Genomic DNA, 24992 nt, shown 5'->3' with positions numbered 1-24992 from the left:
CGGGCATGGGAGGAGGAGACCAGGGAACTAGAGAGAAGGAGGTCTTGTGAGGAGCGGAGTGTGCGTGCTGGGCAGTACTTGGATATTAGGTCGGTGATGTAGTTCGGGGCAGTATGGTGGACAGCGGTTGGAAAGGTGAATGAGTCTGGCAGCTGTATTCAGGATGGACTGAAGCGGGGATAGCCAGCGGCGAGGCAGGCCAGTGAGGAGGGAATTGCAGTAATCGAGTCGTGATATGATGAGGGAGTGGATGAGCTGTTTAGTGGTTTCTGGGGTTAGGAACGTGCATGCATGATGTCTTTGTGTGGAGGCAGCCATTTTGGTAGAGAAAAAGGGTTTTAATCCCTCATATAAGAGATGCCCCCCTATTGACTGGTGGGGTAACGATCAAGAAGAAGTAAAATTGGTGGAGGAAGCTCAGATCCACAGAATTGTGAAGCAGAAATTGGAAGGTTCTCAGGTACAGCTTTCTCTCCAGCAAGGAGAACAGTGAGCAGCAGGAGTATTGTCATCACCAAATCTCATTCTGAATTGTGTGACTACCAGTCAGAGAGTTGTGCCGTAGACAATCATACTCTGCAGATATAAAGCTATGAGGTTTAAGGAATAGGAAGAATTTCAGGAGAAATTCAAGACAAACGGTGGACATTTTAAGGTACTGCTTAGTAACAGCTAGCATTTCTAAATGTTCTCTATAACATAGAAAATTTTCACTTTTTAAGTGCAGGTCCTCTTCAATAATATTACAATAAATTAAGTCCATAGTTCTTCTTGAGGATTTGAAAAACCTGAGGAACTAAATGCAGGCCAGTACTGTAGTTTGCGAAACACGTTTCATTATACTGTGCCCTCTTGTAGATGGATGATATACACACCACTGGCGTTGAGTTTGCTGGCACGTTGCAAGAGCTCCTTCGTGGTTCTGAAGAATTCTGGTTGTGGCTGACTTACCTGGGTGACCCCGGCACTGTCTTTCTCCTGTACTTTCCTCTGGCATACGCCCTCCAGCACAGACTGGGAGTGACTGTTCTGTGGTTAGGCGTAATCTGCGAGTGGCTGAATCTGGTATTTAAATGGTAAGACATATGTACTTCATAATGATTTTATATGTATCCATAGAAAAGGCACTTGTATACTACTTACTTTTGTTAATGAATATGAAAGGGCATCCCTGATAAATTTAAACCCCGTTATGTTGTTCTACATACTTGCTGAATGCATGCCATCCAGCAGCTTTCAGTCCTAAAATCATTGTTTCTGGAGTCCTAAACATCACTGGAAACATTAGCAGGGCCACAGGTCCCCATTAAACACTTGGAAATGGCAGAAGAGGTAGAGAGTTAAAAACGAGCACCCTGGACATCCCCGTGTGTGTAACTACTCCTTGCTAATCCCTACATACAGTGACAACTAACATTTCCAGATGTTCTCCTTGCTTGCTAATTTCCTTGCTACAATATATGTCTGGAAGAATGATAGGGCTGTTTCCTTGCCAAAGAACTATATGGACTATGCTTGAAGAAAAATGCTAATGCCATTTTCAGCCAGGGAATTTAAAGATGAATTCCAGGTATAGATATATCATACATAGTTACATTGGTCCAGGTTGGATCAATGTAACTGCATATACTATACCTGGCTGATGCCCCTGGTAGCTGGAAATCACTGAAGTAGACACCTCTACTCCTATGATCTCCACTTGCTTCCAGGTCCTGTGACAAGTGGCTGCCCTACTGCAGTCTAAAAACAGGAGGTTGACCGTTCAGAATGGGTGCCATTCAGAGACTGCTTTGCAAAGCGCTCTCTGATTGAGCGAGGTAAAAAAAAGTGGAGCTGTGACATCACACTCTCCACCTTGATCAATCAGAGAACACTTTGCATTCATTCAGAAATCACAAAACATTCTCTGAATGGTACCCATACCAAGTGGGCAACCTCCTGTGTTCAGAATGCAAAAGGCCAGCCACTCGACACAGGACCCAGAAGCAAGTAGAAATCACTGGAATAGTGGTGTCTGCTCCAGTGATTTCCAGCTTCCAGGAGCATCATCCATGTATAGTATATGCATAGTGACAATGGTCCAAGCTGAAACAATGTAACTATGTCTAACATATCCACACCTGGCCTTCTTTAAATCTGCAGAACCATTGAGGATCTCCATAAAATTATAATGAGAAAGGGAAACTCCTGGATTTTTTTTTTGTAACTCTTTTGTAGAGATCTCCCGCTTTTTTAGGTCCTACATGTGTAGATTTCTCTTGTTTAGCCCTGTGAGCTAAACAAGAGAAATCAATAGATTAATATATCCACACTAAGGCTGGCCATACACCTTCATGGCCACAGGTGTAAAAAATCATCACCTAGGCATGCAGACTGCTTCTACAAACATTGGTGAAAGAATGGGTCGCTCTCAGGAGCTCAGTGACTCGTGAAGCGTGGTACCGTGATAAGTTGCCACCTGTGCAGTAAGTCCATCTGTGAAATTTATTTGCTACTAAATATTCCACGGTCAACTGTTAGTGGTATTATAACAAAGTGGAAGCAACTGGGAACAACAGCAACTCAGTCACGTAAGTAGGCCACGTACAGTGCGCAGAAGTCGCCAACTGTCTGCAGAGTCAATAGATAAGGACTTCCAAAGTCCAATGACAGAGTGGGGTCAGCGCATGGACTCTAGAGCACTGGAGATGTGTTCTCAGAAGTGACGAATCACGTTTCTCTGTCTGGCAATCAGATGGATGTGTCTGGGTTTGGTGGTTGCCAGGAGAACGGTACTTGCCTGACTGCATTGTGCCAAGTGTAAAGTTTGGTGGAGGGGGGATTATGGTGTGGGGTAGTTTTTCAGGGGTTGGGCTTGGCCCCTTAGTTCCAGTGAAGGGAGCTCTTAGGGCGTCAGCATACCAAGACATTTTGGACAATTTCATGCTCCCAACTTTGTGGGAAGAGTTTGGGGATGGCCCCTTCCTGTTCCAACATGACTGCACACCGGTGCACAAAGCAAGGTCCATAAAGACATGGATGACCGAGTTTGGGGTGGAGGAACTTGAATGACCTGCACAAAGTTCTAAACTCAACCCAACAGAACACCTTTGGGATGAATTAGAGTGCAGACTGTGAGCCAGGTCTTCTTGTCTGAGATCAGTGCCTGACCTCACAAATGCGCTTCTGGAAGAATGGTCAAACCTTCCCATAGACACCCTCCTAAACCTTGTGGATGGCCTTTCCAGAAGAGTTGAAGCTGTTATAGCTGCAAAGGGCGGGGCCAACTCAATATTGAACCCTACGGACTAAGACTGGGGGGCCATTAAAGTTCATGTGTGTGTAAAGGCAGGCCGACCAATACTTTTGGCAATACAGTGTATGTTGCCTCCAAAATAGAAGGAGACAGGCAAAACATTGCCAACAGGGCCACCCACAGTTTGAATTTTTAGATTATTCAGCCCTAATTGACCAAAATTTGAGTGGTGTATAGCCAGCGTTATTGTCTTCTTGACATTTGTCACATGGACAGAAAGTGAAAGGAAAATCCAACTATTGACATTGTCACCAGAGCAGGAAGATCTCTGACAATTGGTAAAGTTGGGATTTCCCCATACCTGAGGAACATTTCCTGCTATGTCAGCTGGATTTGAAGGGTAATAACCCCAGCAAGTAATCCAGACGGCAATAGAAAGCTTTCAAAGGTTCAAACCCTTTCCAACCAAAAGCGAAATAAAAACAAAAGTATTGGACTGAACTCCACATCGTTCATAAATAAATGGGGGTTATGCAGCAATGTTTTGCTTGGTAGGTGTGCAGAATCTTGAAAGCAGTTGTCATTGAGAAAGTTGAATTTGTGATAACTCGTCTTGTAATGTGTTTTGTAAACCTTGCAAAACATGATAAAAACAAGTTCATTTCCTGAAGTGCAGCTTTTATCAAGGGGATATTGCTTCATTTTTCATGTCATGCTTGCTATTACAGTACAAATGTCCTCTGCAAAGCCATTTCCTTGTCATGCAAGAAGGAACAATACATCTTTATAAAAACAAATGATGGAGGGACTCGACTTCCTGCTAATAGCAACAAATCAGAGTACTTTTGTTTATGTGTGTAGTATGGGGGTTATGAGTGATAAAACAGCTGGTTGCTCTGGGCAACAAGGACAGCTCTTCCTTCAATCACTTGTATAAATGAAGATTATGAAGCCATACAAAGCTGAAAGCTCAAATTAAAAGCTCCACCTTTCTAGCGATTGTGATTATAAAATGCGTACATTGTCATAGCAGTTTTCTAAATATTATTCATTAGTTGTCTTTTGCTGTTACAGTCTTTTAAAGGAATCATTGACCCTAATGGTGAATTTTTAAAGTTTTCTTGTCACTGTCTAAAGAACATATATCAAACACAAGACCCACGGGCCAAATTCTGCCTGCCAAGCCTTGTCATGTGGGCCTTGCACCCAGTTTTGCAGCTGGAACGTGGCGGAACTCCATTACGCCATCTCCCGCTTTCACCCTTCACTTGTCACCTGTAAACACAGAAGTCTTCCGTGTTTATAAGGGACAGCTTTGCTTTCAGCAGCTCCCAGATCTAACAGATCCCTGCAGACACTCATGGTGGATCTCTAGAATCTGAGAGAGAACGATCTCCCTGCAAGGCGAGGCAAAGCCACCTGCACAGGAAATTACTAGAGCTGGGCCAGGTAGGAGAGAGAGATGCGAGGAAGCTTTGGGGGCTTTTTGTTGCATACTGCACCTTTAAACCCTGCACTCTGTACACAGCACACCTCTGAACCCTGTACTTTGTACATAGACACACACCTAAACCCTGCACTCATTACATAGCACACCGCTAACATCATTGGGTGTGTCGGATAGCGTGTTCTTCAGTGCACACTGTGGTTCCTCCTGCAGGCCACTATGTCATTACTGTGTCTTGCAGTGACATAGCAGCCCTTGGGAGGAAACACATTCACCAACAACTTTGTAAATACAACCTCTTCCTTTCCCTTTGTTATGAAAGTTGTTTTCACAGGCCCAGGGCAGTGTACAGAGAGGAGCTGCCAGTTTGGATCAGCATATTAACAAATAATGATTTTTATATGTCCACATTTTGAAGTGGAAAAACCAGGGGCGTCCCTAGGGTTGGTGGCACCCGGTGTCGGGATACTTGGTGACACCCCCTCCGACGATCCCCGCAGGATGGATCGCATCTGCGGATTGAGCATAATGCATCAGAGTCCGATCCATTATCCTCCCCAATCCGCATATCCGATCCATCCTGCGGGGATCGTCGGCTTGCAACCTATACGGGGTTAACTGATCTGTCCACGAGCTCCACGAAAAGGTACGTTTTAAAGCATGCCGATGATCCCCGCAAGATGGATCGGATCTGCGGATTGGGGAGCATAATGGACCAGACTCCGATCCATTATGCTCAATCCGCTGATCCGGACAGCTGTACTGTTTTTTTGGGAATAAACACTCCTTGCCATAAGGATATTACACTATCTGGCCTCCTTTTGTTCTTTGAGCTCCGGTGGGAGCCATTTACATCTGCAGAGCGGCCATACCCAAACGTGGCAACGCTATCAAGCAGTGAGGTGCATTTGACCAGATCTGACCAGAGCCATATAAGGATCCTTGATGTCCTGAGAGTATCTGCTTTAAATGCGCATTGGGATTGCGTATCTGGTGAGTGCGCAATCCTTATATATCTATCACCTCATCCACGGATCCAGCCATTGGATTTTTTGAAGATCATTTGGGATCTTTCCTGATCACGCTATAGACTGTATTTTGGTTTAGTGTCCAATCACCTATAGTCACCATTAGGTGACACTTTTACTTGCATTTTAATATTGTTTTATTATGCTGTTTTATTCAACTGTATTTTTTGCATAAAGATGTTTATATGTCCTAAACACAACATTTTAGCGCTGCACCCTGCTTTATTCTAATCAGAAACTACTAGTTCTTCAATTTAGCTCATCATTTTCACACCATGCAGTTCCAAAATCACCAAATGAGAACAGCAGAAAGACACATCTAGAGGGATCCCTCATGTCTTCCTTGTTCTCAGTCCTGGTCTAGGGGATATTGATCTCTTCATCAGACTGCAAACTAGTGTAGATTGCAGGCATGTTCTATGTAAGCAAAGCAGCGTTTACATTAACTGTGACCTGTGATGATGGCTATTGAAGCATAAGAAAAGAAAGGCAGAGGTAGACTACATTTGCAAAGTTGTTTGGTGTCACTGAATAGTTTTTTAAAAGTACATTTGAAGTTTGAAATGATTGCATCCTTAACATATTAATTAATTTAACTAGACAGTCTGTAATTTCACTGCCTCATCTTATAATGTCAAAAGTGTCAGACGTCACTGACTCTCAGCAGTCAAAGGTACAGAACCTTGAAACGCAGTGCCCACTGATTAGAGGAGTGTGTAACCTGCCATTTTGCATTGGGGGGGTACCAGCACTAGAACCTATTTCTGTGTAAATTTGGATAGAATTATATGGTGACACATTTACTTTTGTTTGTCACTGTGATATTGTAGGTTTCTCTTTGGAGATCGTCCATTTTGGTGGGTCCATGAATCTGGCTTACTGTATGGTCACAAGCTCAGGCAGTTCCCTTCCACCTGTGAAACTGGTCCTGGTGAGTACATTCTGCAGACATACCCCCGCTTCTGTGTATGGGGACATTTTAAGGACAATTAATAGCATTCAGCTTGCTGCTGCCTTTTTTAAAGGCATAACGCACCTTTTTAAAACTGTAATAAATTCAACTAGATTAGTAAAATATAATATATGCATTTATTACATTTTTGAAGCCTGCAGAGCATTGCACCAGCAATCAGTGTACCATGGGCACAAAGCACAGGCTCCTGCATTGTTTACATCTCAGCCCCAGGAACGTACAGCGGTACAGACCTTCTGTTAGCCACTTGTCCTTCAGAGGATTTACCCCCATTCCTGACCAGGCCATTTTTTGGGATATGGCGCTGCATTACTTTAACTGACAATTGCGCGGTCATGCGACACTGCGCCCAAATTAAATGTATATCCTTTTTTTCCCCACAAATGGAGCTTTCTTTTAGTGGTACTTGATCACCTGTGCGTTTTTTTTTTTTTGCACTATAAACAAGAAAATACTGACAATTTCGAGAAAAAAAAAACTATATTTTTTACTTTTTGCTATTAAACATGTCCAGTAAAAAAATTTTAAAAAATCAAATTTCGGCATAAATTTAGGGCAAAATGTATTCTTTGCGAAATAAAAATCCCAATACGTGTAAATTAATTGGTTTACGTGAAAGTTATAGCGTCTACAAATGGGGGTATATATACTGGAATTTTTTTTTCTTGTTTATACTAGTATTGACGGCTATCAGCGACTTATAGCGGGACTGAAGCGGGCATTCTGACACGGGGGGAACTGACTAACTGTCACTGACATCCTTAGTGACACTAATACAGTGGTCAGGGCTAATAAAAAGCACTGACACCAAGGGCGGACTGACCATTTGGAAACTCTGGCACTGCCCGAGGGCCCGGGGTCAGTAGGGGGCCCCATGAGATGCCCCTGGTACCTTTTTCCATAAGGCTTTTTTGAGTTTGGGCAAGGACACAGGGGCCCCATGGTCCCCTATTGCCCGGGGGCATCATGAGTTGTCAGTCCACCCCTGACTGACACTGTACTAATGGCACTGGGCAGGAAGGGGTTAACATCTGGGGCAATCAAAGGATGAACTGTGTGCTGTGTGTGTGTTTTACAGTGTCAGCACATTACTTTGTATTTCTCTGCTAAACAGAGCAATGTGCTGGAGCTGATAGGGGAGAGAGCTGTATTGTTTACATACAGACCTCTCCTCTGTCAGTGATACTCGGCGATCACCAGGTGTCGGCGTGGAATCACCGGCCGAGACCTGGTGATCGATAGCTGAAGCCATCAATGTTGGCGCGGGTAGGGTGCGCACGCATGCCCCCTGCCCGGAAATGCAAAATCATGTATATACATGTGATTTTGCGCAGCCCTGCCGCTCTGTAGCAGTATTGCTGCAATAGGGTGGCGTGCAAGCTGTTAAAGACTTGGAGAAAGTAAACGGTGAACTACAAGTGCAGTGAGGCCCCTTTGCTGAGGTGGTAGACAGGACTGTGAATAAATGACATGGCTGTGCGGTTGGAGCTACGCACAGCCGCACTAAATTCAAAAGAAAACCGGATGCTTCAGGGAGAAGGAATATTTGTAGGTTGGCCATATAACATAATTAGTGAAATCCTACTTACTATAAGGGAGGGAAATGCGCATCATTGACCTCATTAAATTACAGATGTCTAGTAGTTGAAAGGAATTACACTAGGGAGACAGCATAGGAGAGCAAGTGAGTATTGCAGCCTGAGTTGTTTTTTTTTTTTTTTAATCTATTGTATACCCCTGCTGGGGAGTATTTAAAAATAAATGACATAGGTTGCTTGAAATGATAACTCCTCTCTGCTATTAGATTTTATTATGTATTTTACCATTTCAGGAAGCCCTTCAGGACACTGCATGATTACAGGAGCAGCTCTCTGGCCCATGGTAATGTTCCTCACCAACAACTCAAAAAGGTAAAGGTTACTGCCGGATGGTTTTGTGATTTGAAAAGTAAGCAGGGTGTGCAAGAGGAAAGCATCATTTTTTTCAAAGTATATTCCTGAGTAAAAAAAAAGAAAAATGAAATATATTTATGCCAGGCATACATGTTTTCCCATGTTTTGTTTACCCCCTTGACGCCAACTGTACGCAAATATGCGGCCTCTCGGAGGCTGGGCCTTGACGCCGAGCAGCCGCATATTTGCGTACAATTTGAAAACATATATGTGCTGAGAGCGCGCGCTCCCAGCACATATGTCGGTGTCTCACGGAAAGGTCCTGATCTCCCCTTGCGATCGGGACCTTTTCCGATCATGTGACAGCGAATCACCGCAGACACATGACCCTAAAACCCCGCCCCGCCTCCCGGTGTCTGAAATTCCTTAAAGGGCCGGACTGACAACTCATGGGGCCCCCGGGCAATAGGGGATTATGGGGCCCCTGTGTCCTTGCCCAAACTCAAAAGCCTATGAAAAAGGTACCAGGGGCATCTCATGGGGCCCCCTACTGACCCCGGGCCCTCGGGATGTGCCCTAGTTTCCAAATGGTCAGTCCGCCCCTGGCCGGGAGGCGCCAGCATGCATAGGTTAAAGTGCTACAATATAGAGAAATACCTGTTGATTAGTCAGAAATCCAGTGAGTTCCTGACTGCTTGTAGTGAGTTGTCAATTCTGCCTCTACTGCACTGAAATCCTAAGTAGTGTTTGTCAGCCCTGCCTCCTCATTTCCCTCCTGCTACACTACAGTACCCCTCCCCTCTCCTCATCACCATAACGTAAGCTACCGTAAACCGGTAGGGACTTAGGCATGACTGACAACATTGCTTGGGATTTCAGTGCAGAAGAGGCAGTGTTGTCAGCTCACTACAGGAAGTTAGGTGCTCCCTGGATTTTAGGCAGATGGACCTGTATTTTTCTGAACTTGAAAGAGAAACAACACTGGCAAATTTTGCATGAATTTCAGTGATGTACTAAACACTTATAAGGTGTTTAAACTATATTGTAAAGAGTGCCTGTTGGCTGATTTTATAATCTGCAGTCTCTTATCCTATATGTATACAGCTGGTTTGTGAAAACCCCTGCCCATTATAGTCAGTTCAATTCAGTATTCCATGTTCCCATGTTGGAGATGAAAAAGGTTGTACCTGGCTGGTTGGACTGCCCATTTGATTTAGGTGGCTTAAACAAATCCGTCACTAAAAGAAAAGGAAATGAAAAACAAGCCGCCTTTAAAAGTACAGTAAGAATATTTGCCAGTGACTTAAGTCACTGTGCTGTTGTTCCTCCTGCAATCTTTGCAGGGGGCAGGATTGTGATATAGTGGCCGGCAAGTGGAACCTCAGCCCACACATGTAACACATGTGAGTGTCAGATTCTACAGATTCCTGGGTTAGTGTAGCTCTGTGTATGTTCATGTCTTACTTGGAATAAAGGTTTGTTTGTATGAATCTGTAGTAATAATACTTTTATCTTTAACAGGGGCATTCACCGCTATGTTCCTCTCCTGTTGTACATTTTGCTGATGTCAGGAATTGCCATTTCTAGGCTCCTCATCCTAGCACATTTTCCTCACCAGGTCCTGGCTGGGATTCTTTCTGGTAAGGTATCTGAAGTTGAGCAGAGATAGGCATGGCAGGTGGCATAGAAATCCTGTAGAGATATCTCTGGCAAGTAGGAGGAGCTGGAAATTCTATAGAGATAGCTGTGAGAGTGGCTGGGAAATCCTGCGGAGATAGCTGTGAGAGTGGCTGGGAAATCCTGCGGACATAGCTGTGAGAGTGGCTGGGAAATCCTGCGGAGATAGCTGTGAGAGTGGCTGGGAAATCCTGCTGAGATAGCTGTGAGAGTGGCTGGGAAATCCTGCGGAGATAGCTGTGAGAGTGGCTGGGAAATCCTGCGGAGATAGCTGTGAGAGTGGCTGGGAAATCCTGCGGAGATAGCTGTGAGAGTGGCTGGGAAATCCTGCAGAGATAGCTGTGGCAAGTGGAAGGAGCTGGGAAATTCTGCAATGATCTTTTGCCCCAATTTTCCAAGATATCTAAGTAAACCAGCCAACCAGTGTTAGGCACCCAAATTCTACGGAGATAGCTGTTGCAGGGGCTAGGAAATCTTACAGAGATAGCTGTGACGGGGCTAGGAAATCCTACAGAGATAGCTGTGATGGGGCTAGGAAATCCTACAGAGATAGCTGTGACAGGGCTAGGAAATCTTACAGAGATAGCTGTGGCAAGTGGAAAGAGCTGGGAAATTCTGCAATGATCTTTTGCCCCAATTTTCCAAGATATATAAGTAAACAAGCCAACCAGTGGTAGGCACCCAAATTCTACAGAGATAGCTGTGACAGGGGCTAGGAAATCCTACAAAGATAGCTGTGACGGGGCTAGGAAATCCTACAAAGATAGCTGTGACGGGGCTAGGAAATCCTACAGAGATAGCTGTGACGGGGCTAGGAAATCCTACAGAGATAGCTGTGACGGGGCTAGGAAATCCTGCAGAGATAGCTGTGACGGGGCTAAGAAATCCTGCAGAGATAGCTGTGACGGGGCTAGGAAATCCTGCAGAGATAGCTGTGACGGGGCTAGGAAATCCTACAGAGATAGCTGTGACGGGGCTAGGAAATCCTGCAGAGATAGCTGTGACGGGGCTAGGAAATCCTGCAGAGATAGCTGTGACGGGGCTAGGAAATCCTGCAGAGATAGCTGTGACGGGGCTAGGAAATCCTGCAGAGATAGCTGTGACGGGGCTAGGAAATCCTGCAGAGATAGCTGTGACGGGGCTAGGAAATCCTACAGAGATAGCTGTGATGGGGCTAGGAAATCCTACAGAGATAGCTGTGATGGGGCTAGGAAATCCTACAGAGATAGCTGTGATGGGGCTAGGAAATCCTACAGAGATAGCTGTGGCAAGTGGAAGGAGCTGGGAAATTCTGCAATGATCTTTTGCCCCAATTTTTCAAGATATATAAGTAAACCAACCAACCAGTGGTAGGCACCCAAATCCTACACAGATAGCTGTGACGGGGCTAGGAAATCCTACAGAGATAGCTGTGATGCGTCTAGGAAATCCTACAAAGATAGCTGTGATGGGGCTAGGAAATCCTAGAGATAGATGTGACAGAGGCTAGGAAATCCTACAGAGATAGCTGTGGCAAGTGGAAAGAGCTGGGAAATTCTGCAATGATCTTTTGCCTCAATTTTCCAAGATATATAAGTAAACCAACCAACCAGTGGTAGGCACCCAAATTCTGCAGAGATAGCTGTGATGGGGCTAGAAAATCCTACAGAGATAGCTGTGATGGGGCTAGGAAATCCTACAGAGATAGCTGTGGCAAGTGGAAAGAGCTGGGAAATTCTACAATGATCTGTTGCCCCAATTTTTCAAGATATATAAGTAAACCAACCAACCAACCAGTGGTAGGCACCCAAATCCTACAAAGATAGCTGTGATGGGGCTAGGAAATCCTACAGAGATAGCTGTGATGGGGCTAGGAAATCCTACAGAGATAGCTGTGGCAAGTGGAAAGAGCTGGGAAATTCTACAATGATCTGTTGCCCCAATTTTTCAAGATATATAAGTAAACCAACCAACCAGTGGTAGGCACCCAAATCCTACAGAGATAGCTGTGATGGGGCTAGGAAATCCTACAGAGATAGCTGTGATGGGGCTAGGAAATCCTACAAAGATAGCTGTGATGGGGCTAGGAAATCCTACAGAGATAGCTGTGATGGGGCTAGGAAATCCTACAAAGATAGCTGTGATGGGGCTAGGAAATCCTACAGAGATAGCTGTGATGGGGCTAGGAAATCCTACAGAGATAGCTGTGATGGGGCTAGGAAATCCTACAGAGATAGCTGTGGAAAGAGCTGGGAAATTCTGCAATGATCTTTTGCCCCAATTTTCCAAGATATATAAGTAAACCAACTAACCAGTGGTAGGCACCCAAATTCTGCAGAGATAGCTGTGATGGGGCTAGGAAATCCTATGGAGATAGCTGGGATGGGGGCTAGGAAATCCTACAGAGATAGCTGTGGCAAGTGGAAAGAGCTGGGAAATTCTGCAATGATCTTTTTCCCCAATTTTCCAAGATATACAAGTAAACCATCACTGTGGTATACACCCAAAACTAAACTGTCAGTTTAGGGTAGAATGACAATGTAATACTACATAATTGTGAGCAGGACAGCTATTGCAACCTGAAAGTAGAGAGAATTCTAGTTCATTCCTGTTTTATGCCACCATTGAAAACAGAAAAAATGTTTTTCTTCATGTTAGTTACCTTAAACATTATCCATTTTACTGATCCTAGGTGTGCTGTTAGGATACATCTTGAATCGTAGCGTTCCCCATGACCGCAGTTTTATGTTTTATACGCTGGCTTCTCTGTTCCTGCTGCTCGGGGCTCTTCTTGTATACTGGGGAATGAGTGCATTTGGGGTGGACCTTTCTTGGTGAGTACCAGATGTGTTAGACTGTTATCCCTTGGCTCATCTACAGTATCTGAACTGGAGGCCACATCCAGCCAAAGTAGTGTTGGTGCAAACAGTGATGATGTGGTAACCAATTAGATTTTACAGCACAAAGGTTTACTGTTTTACCGTGCGTTGCAGTAACATGCATTTGACCAAAGGTTACTGCAATACATAAGTCTGAAGGGGCCTTGAATGTGATGAGAAGAAGCTCTTTAGTGTAATTGGGTATTATATATTGGGTACACATTGGGTATTATATATGTAAGAGAAAGCAAAGATCCTGCAGGGAGTGTTTGGGAATTCTGTTTTTGCATTGATAATTGATCAGTGAAAGAGGTTCCTAGGTTACAAGGGAATGATGCATTATAGTAGTGCTCAGGGGCGGACTGACAACTCATGGGGCCCCCGGGCAATAGGGGATCATGGGGCCCCTGTGTCCTTGCCCAAACTCAAAAAAGCCTATGAAAAAGGTACCAGGGGCATCTCATGGGGCCCCCTACTGACCCCGGGCCCTCGGGCAGTGCCTGAGTTTCCAAATGGTCAGTCCGCCCCTGGTAGTGCTTGAACAAAACACTGGGGCTGGCTTCACACCTATGTGCTGCGTTAATTTGCAGTAAAACACTGGAGTAGATTTACTAAAACTGGAGCACTCAGAATCTGGAGCAGATGTGCATGGTAGCCAATCAGCTTCTAATTTCATCTTGTTTAAGTAAGCTTTGGCAATAAAACCTGGAAGCTGATTGGTTTCTATGCAGAGCTGCACCAGATTTTGCACTGTCCAGTTTTAGTAAATAACCCCCCACTGTGTTTTACCAAATGTTACTGCACTTCCCTCTGTCCCTGCTCCTCTATTCATGCTAAATGGCACCTCAATCACAAATACAGTAAGTGAATAAACACAAATTGGCTAGTGGCGCTGTGACCAGCTAGTGCATGGAACACCTTCTACAGTGACAATGTAAAAAGTGAAATGAAATTAAATTTAAGAGTCATAAATAATCCTAAATATCAGTCAATCCACAAAATGGGCAGCACAGTGGCTAAATGGTTAGCACTTCTGCCTGGCAGTACTAGGGTCGTTGGTTTGAATCCCAGCCACGGCACCACCTGCCTGGAGTTTGCATGTTCACCCTGTGCTTGCGTGGGTTTCCTCCGGGTACTCCAGTTTCCTCCCACACTCCAAAAGACATGCTGGTAGGTGAATTGGCTCCTGTCTAAATTGGCCCTAGTATGTGTATGTATGAATGTGAGTTAGGGACCTTAGATTGTACACCCCTTGAGGGTTAGGGACTGATGTGAATGTATTATATATATGTGTGTAAAGTGCTGCGTAAATTGACAGCGCTATATAAGTACCTAAAATAAATGTGAAAATAGAAAATTCCCTTATATTATGTGGGCAGAACAGTGGCTAAGTGGTTAGCTCTTCCGCCTGGCAGTACTAGGGTCGCCGGTTCAAGTCTCAACCATGGCACCACCTGCCTGGAGTTTGCATGTTCTCCCTGTGCCTGCGTGGTTTTCCTTTGGGTACTCCGGTTTCCTCCCACACTCCAAAGACATGCTGGTAGGTTAATTGGATCCTGTCTAAATTGGCCCTAGTATATGAATGTGAGTTAGGGACCTTAGATTGTACGCCCCTTGAGGGTTAGGGACTGATGTGAATGTACAATATATATGTAAAGCGCTGCGTAAATTGACGGCGCTATATAAGTACCTGAAATAAATAAATAATTATGTGGATGCCATTTCCAGTGCTTTACTCTTCCTACTACTTAGTGTTCCAAATCAAAATCCCCACATGCTCGTGAGACAGCCTTCCCTTTTAGTTATGCACTCACCAGACCCGCATGCCTTCCATTCTTCCACCGCCGGACCTCTCAAAATGGCGCTCCCACGTCACTTCTGGTTCCTGTTACTAACGTCACTTCCGGTCGCCGCACAGCCTCACACTGTCGTGTTTCATCACTAGGGACACGGGAGTGCCATTTTGAGAGGTCCGGCGGTGGTGAGAGCACAATATTCACATCAAATGTCATTGGAATATGATAAGCGTTTTTTCTATTACACCTTGTGAGTGGATTTTTAAACTTATTTAGTAAAACGGAGAGTATTGGTTACTGTACCATTGGAGTATATCTTTGACTTTTTCATAATAATGACATCTGGTGGAGAGGAGTAAGGAGGTTTATTAAGTCTATGACGTTTACATGGTGATACCACAATTGGAGATTTAACCAGCGATACATGCCAACCATGATTGTGGAAGGCATGTGGGTCTGGTGAGTGCATAACTTAAAGGGAAGGCCGTCTTATGAACATGTGGTGATTTTGGTCTTGGATACTAAGTAGTACGAAGATTAACCACTTCCCGACCGGCCGTTGCATATAAACGGCCGGACGGTGGCAGTGCAGGGTCGGGTGGCCGTTTATAAACGGCCTCCCCGCACCCTGCTTGTGTGCGCTCCCTGGGAGAGTGGAGCACCGCGATCCGGTGCCCGCTGTGTCCTCCGGACACAGTGAAACACCGATCGTCGGACGGGACCTCTGTACGAGGTCCCGATCATGTGATCACTGATTGGCCAATCAGTGATCACATGCAAAGTAGTAAGCAAGATGTCACTTGTGACATCATTGCTTACTACGTGTGAAATCTGTGAATGATCAAAGAGGTCACATGGTACAAGGCTATTCACAACAGCCTTGTACCATGTGACAAGCTGTGACCAATCACAGCTCACTCAGTACTTCTCAATGAGTGCAAGAATGCAGCTAGAGAGAAGGAGAAATGATTGCTTTTACATCCTATATGGGTGTAAAAGCAATGTGTAAAAAAAAAAAAATGTTCATCACCCCCCACAAGTAGTACAGTGTCACCATGGTGACACTGTACTGCTAGGGTGACAGTATGTAAAAAAAAATAAAAAGTAATAATATAAAAAAATAAAATAAAAATGTAAAAACAAAAATGTTTAAAAATTATGATTTTTGGTTATAAACTAATTTGGATTTTTTTTTTTACTAAAAAGATAACGGAATAAATTTTGGCAAAGATTTATGATGAAATATTATTTATTTGCAAAATTTTATTAAAAAAAACACTTTTTTTCAAAATGTTTGGACGTTTTCATTTACATAGCAAAAAAAATAAAAATCCCAGCGGTGAATAAATACCACCAAAATAAAGCTTTATCGGTCTCAAAAAAATGGTAAAAAATTCATTTGGGTACAGTGTTGCATGACTGCGCAATTGTCATTCAAAGTGTGATAGCGCTGAAAGCTGAAAATTGCCCTGGACAGGAAGGGAGTAAAAGTGTCCGGTCTGGGAGTGGCTAAAGCACTGGAAGTGACATCCTCATGATATAATGGACTTTTCTATTTTCATTGTTGTGGATTGATTGATGTTTATTATTATTATTATTATTATTATTACATCAAGTTTATATAGCGCCAAAGGGTTTGCTCAGCGCTGTACAATAGAGGGGGGGACAATACATGAAACAGTACAACAACAACAAACAGCACACGAGGGGTTAGAGGGCCCTACTCTTTCGAGCTTACAATCTAGGAGTAGGATTATATGATTGTTTAATTTAACCTCTTCACACCGGCAGCACGCAAATGTGCAGCCTCCCGGCATCTGGGCCTAGACGCTGATCGGCCACACATTTGCGTTCAATATACAAAATACATATGTGCTGAGAGCGCGCATGTACGGTACTCACCGAAAGGTCCCGGTCTCCTCTTGCGATCGGGACCTTTCCCGATCATGTGACCGCCGTGATGTCACATGACAGTAAGCCCCGTCCCGCCCACCTTCCGGCACAGAAACTCCTCTTCATGCCCGGATGAAGGGGTTAATTTAATTTCACTAGCTGGTCACAGTGCAACTAGTGTTTATTAATTTGCAGTTCTTTTATTTCAGGTAGCAGCAGTGTTTAATATTTGTCTATTATCACTAAAGAGAGAGAATTTTATTTATATGTTATATTTGAGCACGTATTCGGCGCAAGGTTTTTATGCAGGCCATAGACAGGTCGTTTATCGGCCAAATTTTCGTCCACACGAAAAATCGGCCGATATTCACGCCGTTAGTGGGGCCAGCCCATCAGCCATTTTTCGTGGACATTGGTGGCAGCATCGGTGACAGCAACGACCGATTTTCCGTTTATCGACCAATAAACGGCCTGTCTATGGCCAGCCTTATTATTGGTTGTTTCTGAAGATATCACAAATACAGTAAGGGCTGATATATTTACTGGACACAGTAGTGATATGGAGGTCAGCAGGAGTAATGGAAGGAGGGGCACAAGAGATTGACACTCCTGGTAGTGTCAGTTTCCTTCCTGACTAAGACTGCCCTTCCCATAGGGTGAAAATGCAGCTGTACGATTTCACTGTAAAATAAACAGCTTTGTCACCCTGTTAAAGGATTTGAAAAATTAAAGATTTACTGGCAGGATCAAGAGGTAATAAAACTGTTGAGGAGCAATTCTAAAAAATGAATATTGTTGCGTTTATGCTGTTAACAGACTGCAGCATGTATGTCATTTTTATAGTTCCACTTTAATTCTTTATATGTCTGACTTGTGTTAGGTCCATTCACCTGGCCACTAAATGGTGTTCTAAATCAGAATGGATCCGCCCAGAGACAAGACCATTTTCTTCCGTTACTAGGAGTTCTGGGAATGCCCTGGGATTGGGATTTGCCCTTTGTTGTCCTCTCTACCAGAAGTTGCATAGAAAACCTCCAGGCTGGCGTGATCGAAGCATTTCCCTACTACTGTCTGTCCTCTTCCTGAAACTCCAACAATCTCTTCCACTACCTATATCCCCACCTCTCCTATACTACTCACTGAACTTCCTGCGCCATGCTCTCTGCCCCTTGGTTGTCATTATTCTGGCTCCATACTTGGTTAGGGGGCTTGACTCAGAGGGAACGCACAAGAGAGACTCATGAGACCGTATGTGACTCTTCCTATTATAAGTGAAGGGAAAACGTGATGCTTAGGTTCTAGTTATGTTCATCTGTTTTACCATTAAATTACAGGGAGACTTATTTATTTACTGTTATTTTACTGGATGGAAATACCTTCAAAATGGTTCAATTGATTTTGGTTGTAGAGTGAATGGACAGATTGCCAGACCATTTAGAGCCGCCATTTCTTTTTCTGAACTCCATTCTTTTTCTGCTCTATCCTTCAGTCTGGTGGTCTGAAGGATTCCTTTAAAACTTATGAGGCTGGCACCTTATTTTGAAAGCAGAGACAGGTAGAGGTGCACCAAAATGAAAATTCTGGTACCGATATCGAAAATTCAGAATGCATGTGGCCGAAAATCGAACTGAAACCGAAATGTCTGCGTATATGGAGGTGGGGAGGCTCCAATTTTTTTTGTTTTTTTTCTACTTTCATATATATATATATATATATATATATATTTTTTTTTTTTTTTTTTAACTTATGGTTTCATTGCTAGCACATAGGGGACCAATAGTCCCGTATGTGAGAACATATGAGGGACAGGTCCTCTTTGTAGGGTTGAGGGGTGAGGGGCAGTGTGTGCAAGGAGGGGGCAGGAGAGGAGCAGTGTATACAGTGAGGGAGCAGTGTATACAGAGAGGCTCCTTTACTGGCTGTCACTATATGTCGGTGCCGATTTTTAAATGCAATTGCCGACTTTTTTTCACTATAGCTCACAGAATTAGCTGTCACTTTCCCCAAAGCTAAAAGAAACTTTGTTTGTTTATCTCGGGGAAGAAACTAAAAGGAAACATGGTTTCTTTTCACTTGGGGAAATAAACTAAAATGAAACGTTGTTTCTTTTATCTCGGGAAAGAAAATAAAAGGAAACATGGTTTCTTTTAACTTGGGGAAATAAACTAAAAGGAAACATTGTTTCTTTTATCTTGGGAAAGAAACTATAAGGAAACTTTTTTCTTTTAGCTGGGGGGAAAGTGACAGCTAATTCTGTGAGTTATAATGAAGAAAAAAAAAAACAAAAGCTGGTAATTACATTTAAAAACCGGCACTGACATATAGTCACAGCCAGTCACTGTATATATTGCTCCTCTCCTGCCATTCTCCGCCACCCCCGCCCCCTCCTCCCCTCACATTGGCAGAATGCCAATAGGTCTATTTTTGGCTGATATGTTTCGGTGGCTGACATTTCAGTGCATCCCTAGAGTCAGGAGAACAAGTGGGGGAAGGGGGGGGGGACTGTCAGAGGAACTTCTTAATGACACTGGATTTTCACAATGGAGTTACAGAGGTACATTATATGACCAAAGGTTTATGGACATCAGACCATCAGACCTATTTAAACTTGTTGGACATCCTGTTCCAAAACCATGGACATTACTATGGAGTGCTCCCCTTTGTGGCTCCAACAGCTTCCAAATCCACAGGATTTTGCAGTGTGTTGGGATTTGTGCCCATTCAACCAAAAGAGCATTTGTGAGGGATCAGGCACTGAAGCTGGAAAAGATCTGGCTTGAAATATGGTTTTCAATTCACCGCAAAGGTGTCCTATAGGGTTGAGGTCCTCAGGGCTTGGAGTTGACTTTGTGCATGTGAACTGGATGGTTGTTCACATACTTTTGGGCCTACGGGTAGGTCCAAAAATGTTTTCCTATATAGTAAAAGTAATTTAATAAAATATTCAATAATTTACTAATTGTGAGAAAGAAAACCACCCTTCAATCAAAATGTAAACAATTATATGAGGGGAAAGATTCTTTTTACAGTAGATGTTTACTTTATAGCTCTATGTACTGTATACACATTTACAATGCAGACTATTTTGGGCAGATGATATTTCAATAATAAAGTGCCTTTGTTCTCCATAGACAATGGAGTCAGCCTTTTTTTTGGGGGGGGGGGGTGCTTAATCAATTATTCACCGAGGCAAACGCTGCTACATAGGTATATTTGTACTCATCCGTGAGAGTCCCGCTAGTAGTTTTTGTTGCAAGGCTCCTTGTGCCTGAATACTGTGGCTGGCAGGGGTGGACTGACCATTTGGAAACTCAGGCACTGCCCAAGGCCCGGAGTCAGTAGAGGGCCCCATGAGATGAGTTTTTGAGTTTGGGCAAGGACACAGGGGCCCCATGATCCCCTATTGCCCAGGGGCCCCATGAGTTGTCAGTCCGCCCCTGGTGGCTGGCATCAATGTTTACCTAAATAATGTATTTCCTATACACAATACAGATCAAAACTCAACCTCTGATAAGCTTTAAGACAGCAAAGTAATTTCAAAAATAGTTTTCAGTCTTTTTAAATCTTCAGCTTTCATTAAAAGTACACCTGGCAATCCTTCCATTTGTGTTCCTTTGTTGCCACCCTGCCACATGTGCCCCGGTTGGAGACTACAAGTATGCCATCACCATCAGAGAGCTGAATCAGAGCAATGATGTCAACTCCAGGCTGCTATTAAATTGGACTGCATGGGTTATTTATTTATTTATTATTTATTTCAGGTACTTATATAGCACTGTCAATTTACGCAACACTTTACATATATATTGTACATTCACATCAGTCCCTAACCCTCAAGGGGTGTACAATCTAAGGTCCCTAACTTACATTCATACATACACATATTAGGCCAAATTTAGACAGGACACAATTAACCTCCCAGCATGCCTTTGGAACTAATGGCTTAATTGCTAGAAGAGAAAACATAAGTACAAATACTTATTCCTTGCTACCCCAGAAGCTGGTATTCCTCTCCGATGTCTGACACTCTGAAATGTAGGTGGGTACTTATTGCCCTCACATACAATGCAGGACTACTGGTCCTGCATTGTACATGGTGACGTCAGAGCCCTGTGACTGGTCGGGCAGCAAAGTGGTAACGGGGCTGCATGCACATAGCAAAGGACGCCTATGAGAGCGAGGAATAAGGTAAGTGTGATCATACTGAGGTATAGGAAATAATAGCCATAATCATTCTCTATTACCATTATTTTAGGACTAAATACACGAAACGTGTAAGGAGATAAGAAGACATGTTAACCTTTTTTAGGGAACCAAACATAATAAACATTGCAAGTCTAAACTTGTTCAAATCGTGAGAGCATAACGCACAATAAAATATGGGCTGCTAGATTGTAGCATGTGATCAGAGGGAAATATAGGAACAGTAAAGAAATTGTATCTGAAGGGTCTACTGGTTACCATGGAACACTCCCACACTCCTCAGACACCTTTATCCAAGACGCCATCACGTCACTTCCGATATGCCGCACCGTCACGCCTTATGCGGCAAACCGGAAGTGACGTAGATCCGTAACAAGAAGTGATGTGACGGCGTTCTGTCCGACAGTTCCGGAGGTGGTGAGAACACCATGCGGTTTCTGCTGATCACAAATACTTGCAATATGGGCTTGTTTTGATTTTATACATCGTAAGTGCAATACTTGGAGCAATAAAGCGATTTATCTTGGGTAATACACCATTGGAGCGGATTTTGTTCTTCCCTTTTCATGATATGGTGGAGTATAGAGTATTAATGGAGTGGATATTTGAACAACCTTGGCATTTGTTCATTGAGTGAGCTAATTCTGGAGGAACTCCCAGTATACACCAGCGGAAGCCCTCTTCTTTACTCTATATTAAAGGCAAATTTGATGAGTGCACACCCAAGTGGGGGCGCACTGCGAGCACTGTGTATGGTTGTTAACAACGTATGATTTTTTTTTTTCATCACTGGACTTTATTTATTTTTGTACCACTGGACTTTATTTTTGTGTTATCACTGTGTTTGTTTTGTCCACTATAGTGGGTTAATTTGAGCACTAATTTTTTGTTCACTGTTATATATTATTATACATGAATTTCATATGTATTTTGAGTATATATAATGAATTAGTGGGGATAGGATTAATATTTATATCAATATATATATATATATATATATATATATATACACAATTTTTTAGTATTTAGTTTAGGCACTGTGAAGTGCATGCTCCACTTTTTTCACTAGTTCACTGTGAATTACATTTATTTATTTTGATTATCACATAGTGGCAGCAAGGGTATTTATATGATTTATACACATTTTTGAATTTTAGTTTTGCATCTGGCGTAATTTAGTGACATTGGATTAAATTTTACATTGGTCACTTTGAGATTTAGTGTATTTTTTCTTGTCTGTTGTAATATCTTTTCCTGTGTATATTTTTTAGCACAGGTTTTCTTTTTATTTTATGAAATAATATTTAAAAATCATTAAGCGTATCTCAAATGCACTAAGTCAGAGTTGAAAGCATCCCGTCTCTTTTGAAGAGCACCAGTATAATGTAAATTTCTGAAATATTCCTGTCTGCGTGGCAGCAGGTGTTACAGACATTTCTTAATGGTCAAACTTCTTACAGTGATTGTGGCAAACGTCTTGTGCTGCCATTAGAACACATGGTGGCAGCTGCTTTAGTGTGTAATAGGTTAACTGTGTAGTTAACCGACTCCATTGTCAATTACTCTCAGTCACTAAAAGAAGAGTAAATATGCTTTCCTTTCCAGCTGCTGTTTGTTGAATTGCCACTGCTTTGCTGCTTGGATCAGTTGGATGGATCGAATAGCTGTTTCCTCTATCTCACCTCATCCAGCTTTCCAATTGTTAAGTGTCTGCTACCCCTCTCTGCCAGCCCCTCCATCGGCCTCTGCTCACACAACAAATTACATTACAAATACTAACAACTCTTCAACATTTCTTGGGTGCCGCTAGGGAGGTCATTCCCCACCATTGGAAATCGACTGCCATACCTTCCCTTTGGGAATGGGCCACTGAGGTAGACTATGTAAGCAACCTAGAACATCTGTTGGCACAGAAGGCAGGAAAGGAAGAGCAGTATCCTCACACCTGGACATCATGGTCCATGTTCTACCATTCAGAACCCATCACTACCCAGCCGTGACGGAGTGTATCTGCCCCCTGTTTCTGACTACCTGCTTTACTCCCCTCTCTTCTACCCCCTTTATACTCCATGTCATTCTGTACTTGAACCCCATTCTTTTACTTCACAAAAATTATCACTGATGTGATCCTTAATTTAGTGATCCTTCCAGCTTACGCATCTTTTTTTTTTCTCTGGACCTTCGAAGATTTTCCTTGTTTCCGAAACTTTACTTTCTCAATGTGACAAGTGTGACACCAAAGATGGTGCTATGTACCCTTTTATGTTTCTGATTTTTTATGTAACTTGAATTTGTACATTTGAAGTTTTTTTTTATACAATGCTAGTCTCTACTATTTACCATACTTTGCATTTGCTATCTGTATGTATCCACATCTTTGATTCAATAAAATCAGATTAAATAAAAAAAAAATACTAACAATTTACAAAGGCATCCACAACTTGGCCCCGAGCTACATCAATAACCTAGTCTCAAAATACCAACCAAATCATTCTCTTCGTTCCTCCCAAGTCCTCCTGCTCTCTAGTCACCTCATCCCATGCTCACCTCCAGGACTTTTCCTGAGCCTCTCCCATCCTATGGAACTCCCTACACCAATCTGTCTATTTCCTACTTTGTCAACTTTTAGGCAATCCCTAAAAACCTTTCTCTTTAGAGAAGCCTATCCTGCCTCCACTTAACAACTGTACTTTTATTTTCTCCATCAACTCATCCCCCACAGTTATTACCTTTTGTATCACTTGACCCTCCCTTTTATATTGTACGTTTTAATGAACAAGGTTTTCTGATTTTTCCTGTATTGAAGTGTATAGTAACTGCACTATCTACCTTCATGTTGTAAAGTGCGAAAACTGTTGGCGCTATATGAATCCTGTATATTAATAATAATCATATTTCTGTTCCTCCAAGGTCTTATGTCCTATAGTGACATACAAGTCGGTGGGAAAAATCAAGCATGCAGCCAGGGAACAGGTATTCCACACACCCAGAGGTGTAGAACGCTTGCAGCAAAGCTTCCCAATAATAAGTGTATACCATGCTTGCACAATGTGCGTTGGCATGTCCACTTGTGATCCCAACCAGGGGTGTGTGTAACAAGAGTACATTTATAAGACAGTTGTTACCCCATAAAAGGTAAAGCCTGAAAAGGATCTTCATGGAAGGATCTCCAAGGATTATATTTGCAGATTTAAACAGATTGAATGTATAGGTGTGCACAGCCTATTGAATTAGAGTGTGCACTCCAAAGTTCAAACACACATGCGTATATTTCTGATCTCCCTGACGGCACATTGTCTCATGGCTGGAGATTCGGAGTGAAAGAGAAGTGATTCTGCACTTCTTTTATAAGCAGAGCCGCTCAGCGAGGGATCTTTCTCACCTCCTCACCTGCACACAGAGCAATAATAGTAATGTACACGGGGTGATTAGGGTGTGTCCAGGCACAACTGGAAAACCCTGTGCGCACGCCTATGATTGAAGGCAAATTTTGCAATGTTTTAAAGCTTACATGAGATTTTAGTGACTGAGTTTACATTTGTTTCCCCTGAAACAATTGAGTACTGTCCGTGATACTTTTTTTATTTGCACTAACATACAATTTTGAGGACAAGCTTTCGGGGAGTGTCCCCTTCTTCAAGGTCCAAGCAGTACTATACTTGTTTCCCCTGAAACTGGATCATGATCAGATTTCCCTGCAATCAGTTTGGAAAGCAGGAACCTGGGGATGAAGCTCAAATTAAAGACTTTGCAGCATCCTACAATGTAAAATTTGACATTGATTGACCAAATGAGCCATATGCATACTTGTTCGATATGTCTGTAAGTACCACCACTCTCAACAAGAGTCCAACTATAACAGGCAAAGGGATGTCTCAGCCTAGGGCCTACAATAGGTGAGGGATTTCCACCCAAACTAGAAATCTTCTTCAACATAGGTCATAGCTTGATACGTAGCTGTGTGAAAAAAAAGATCAGACACCCGAAAGA

General features: G+C 43.0%; 1 protein-coding gene across 1 annotated transcript in view; it reads left to right on the top strand.

Annotated features, from left to right (window-relative positions):
- The window catches only part of G6PC3 (glucose-6-phosphatase catalytic subunit 3), a 35118-nt gene extending 15184 nt beyond the window's left edge, over nucleotides 1–19934 (top strand). The window contains exons 3-8 of the mRNA XM_089674531.1: nucleotides 859–1076; nucleotides 6541–6641; nucleotides 8515–8593; nucleotides 10097–10215; nucleotides 12924–13065; nucleotides 17680–19934. Coding sequence (XP_089530657.1) covers nucleotides 859–1076; nucleotides 6541–6641; nucleotides 8515–8593; nucleotides 10097–10215; nucleotides 12924–13065; nucleotides 17680–18043 — 1023 coding nt within the window. The 3' untranslated portion in view covers nucleotides 18044–19934. The remainder of the gene's footprint in view (nucleotides 1–858; nucleotides 1077–6540; nucleotides 6642–8514; nucleotides 8594–10096; nucleotides 10216–12923; nucleotides 13066–17679) is intronic.
- The last annotated feature ends 5058 nt before the right edge of the window (nucleotides 19935–24992 follow it).

Source organism: Staurois parvus, unplaced genomic scaffold (assembly GCF_062004578.1).
Source record: "Staurois parvus isolate SC_StPar_1 unplaced genomic scaffold, SC_StPar_1.0 ptg000151l, whole genome shotgun sequence".
In the NCBI taxonomy this organism is placed as follows: Eukaryota; Metazoa; Chordata; class Amphibia; order Anura; family Ranidae; genus Staurois; species Staurois parvus.
Note: the sequence above shows the minus strand (reverse complement) of the source record. Positions and strands in the feature narration are given on the sequence as shown.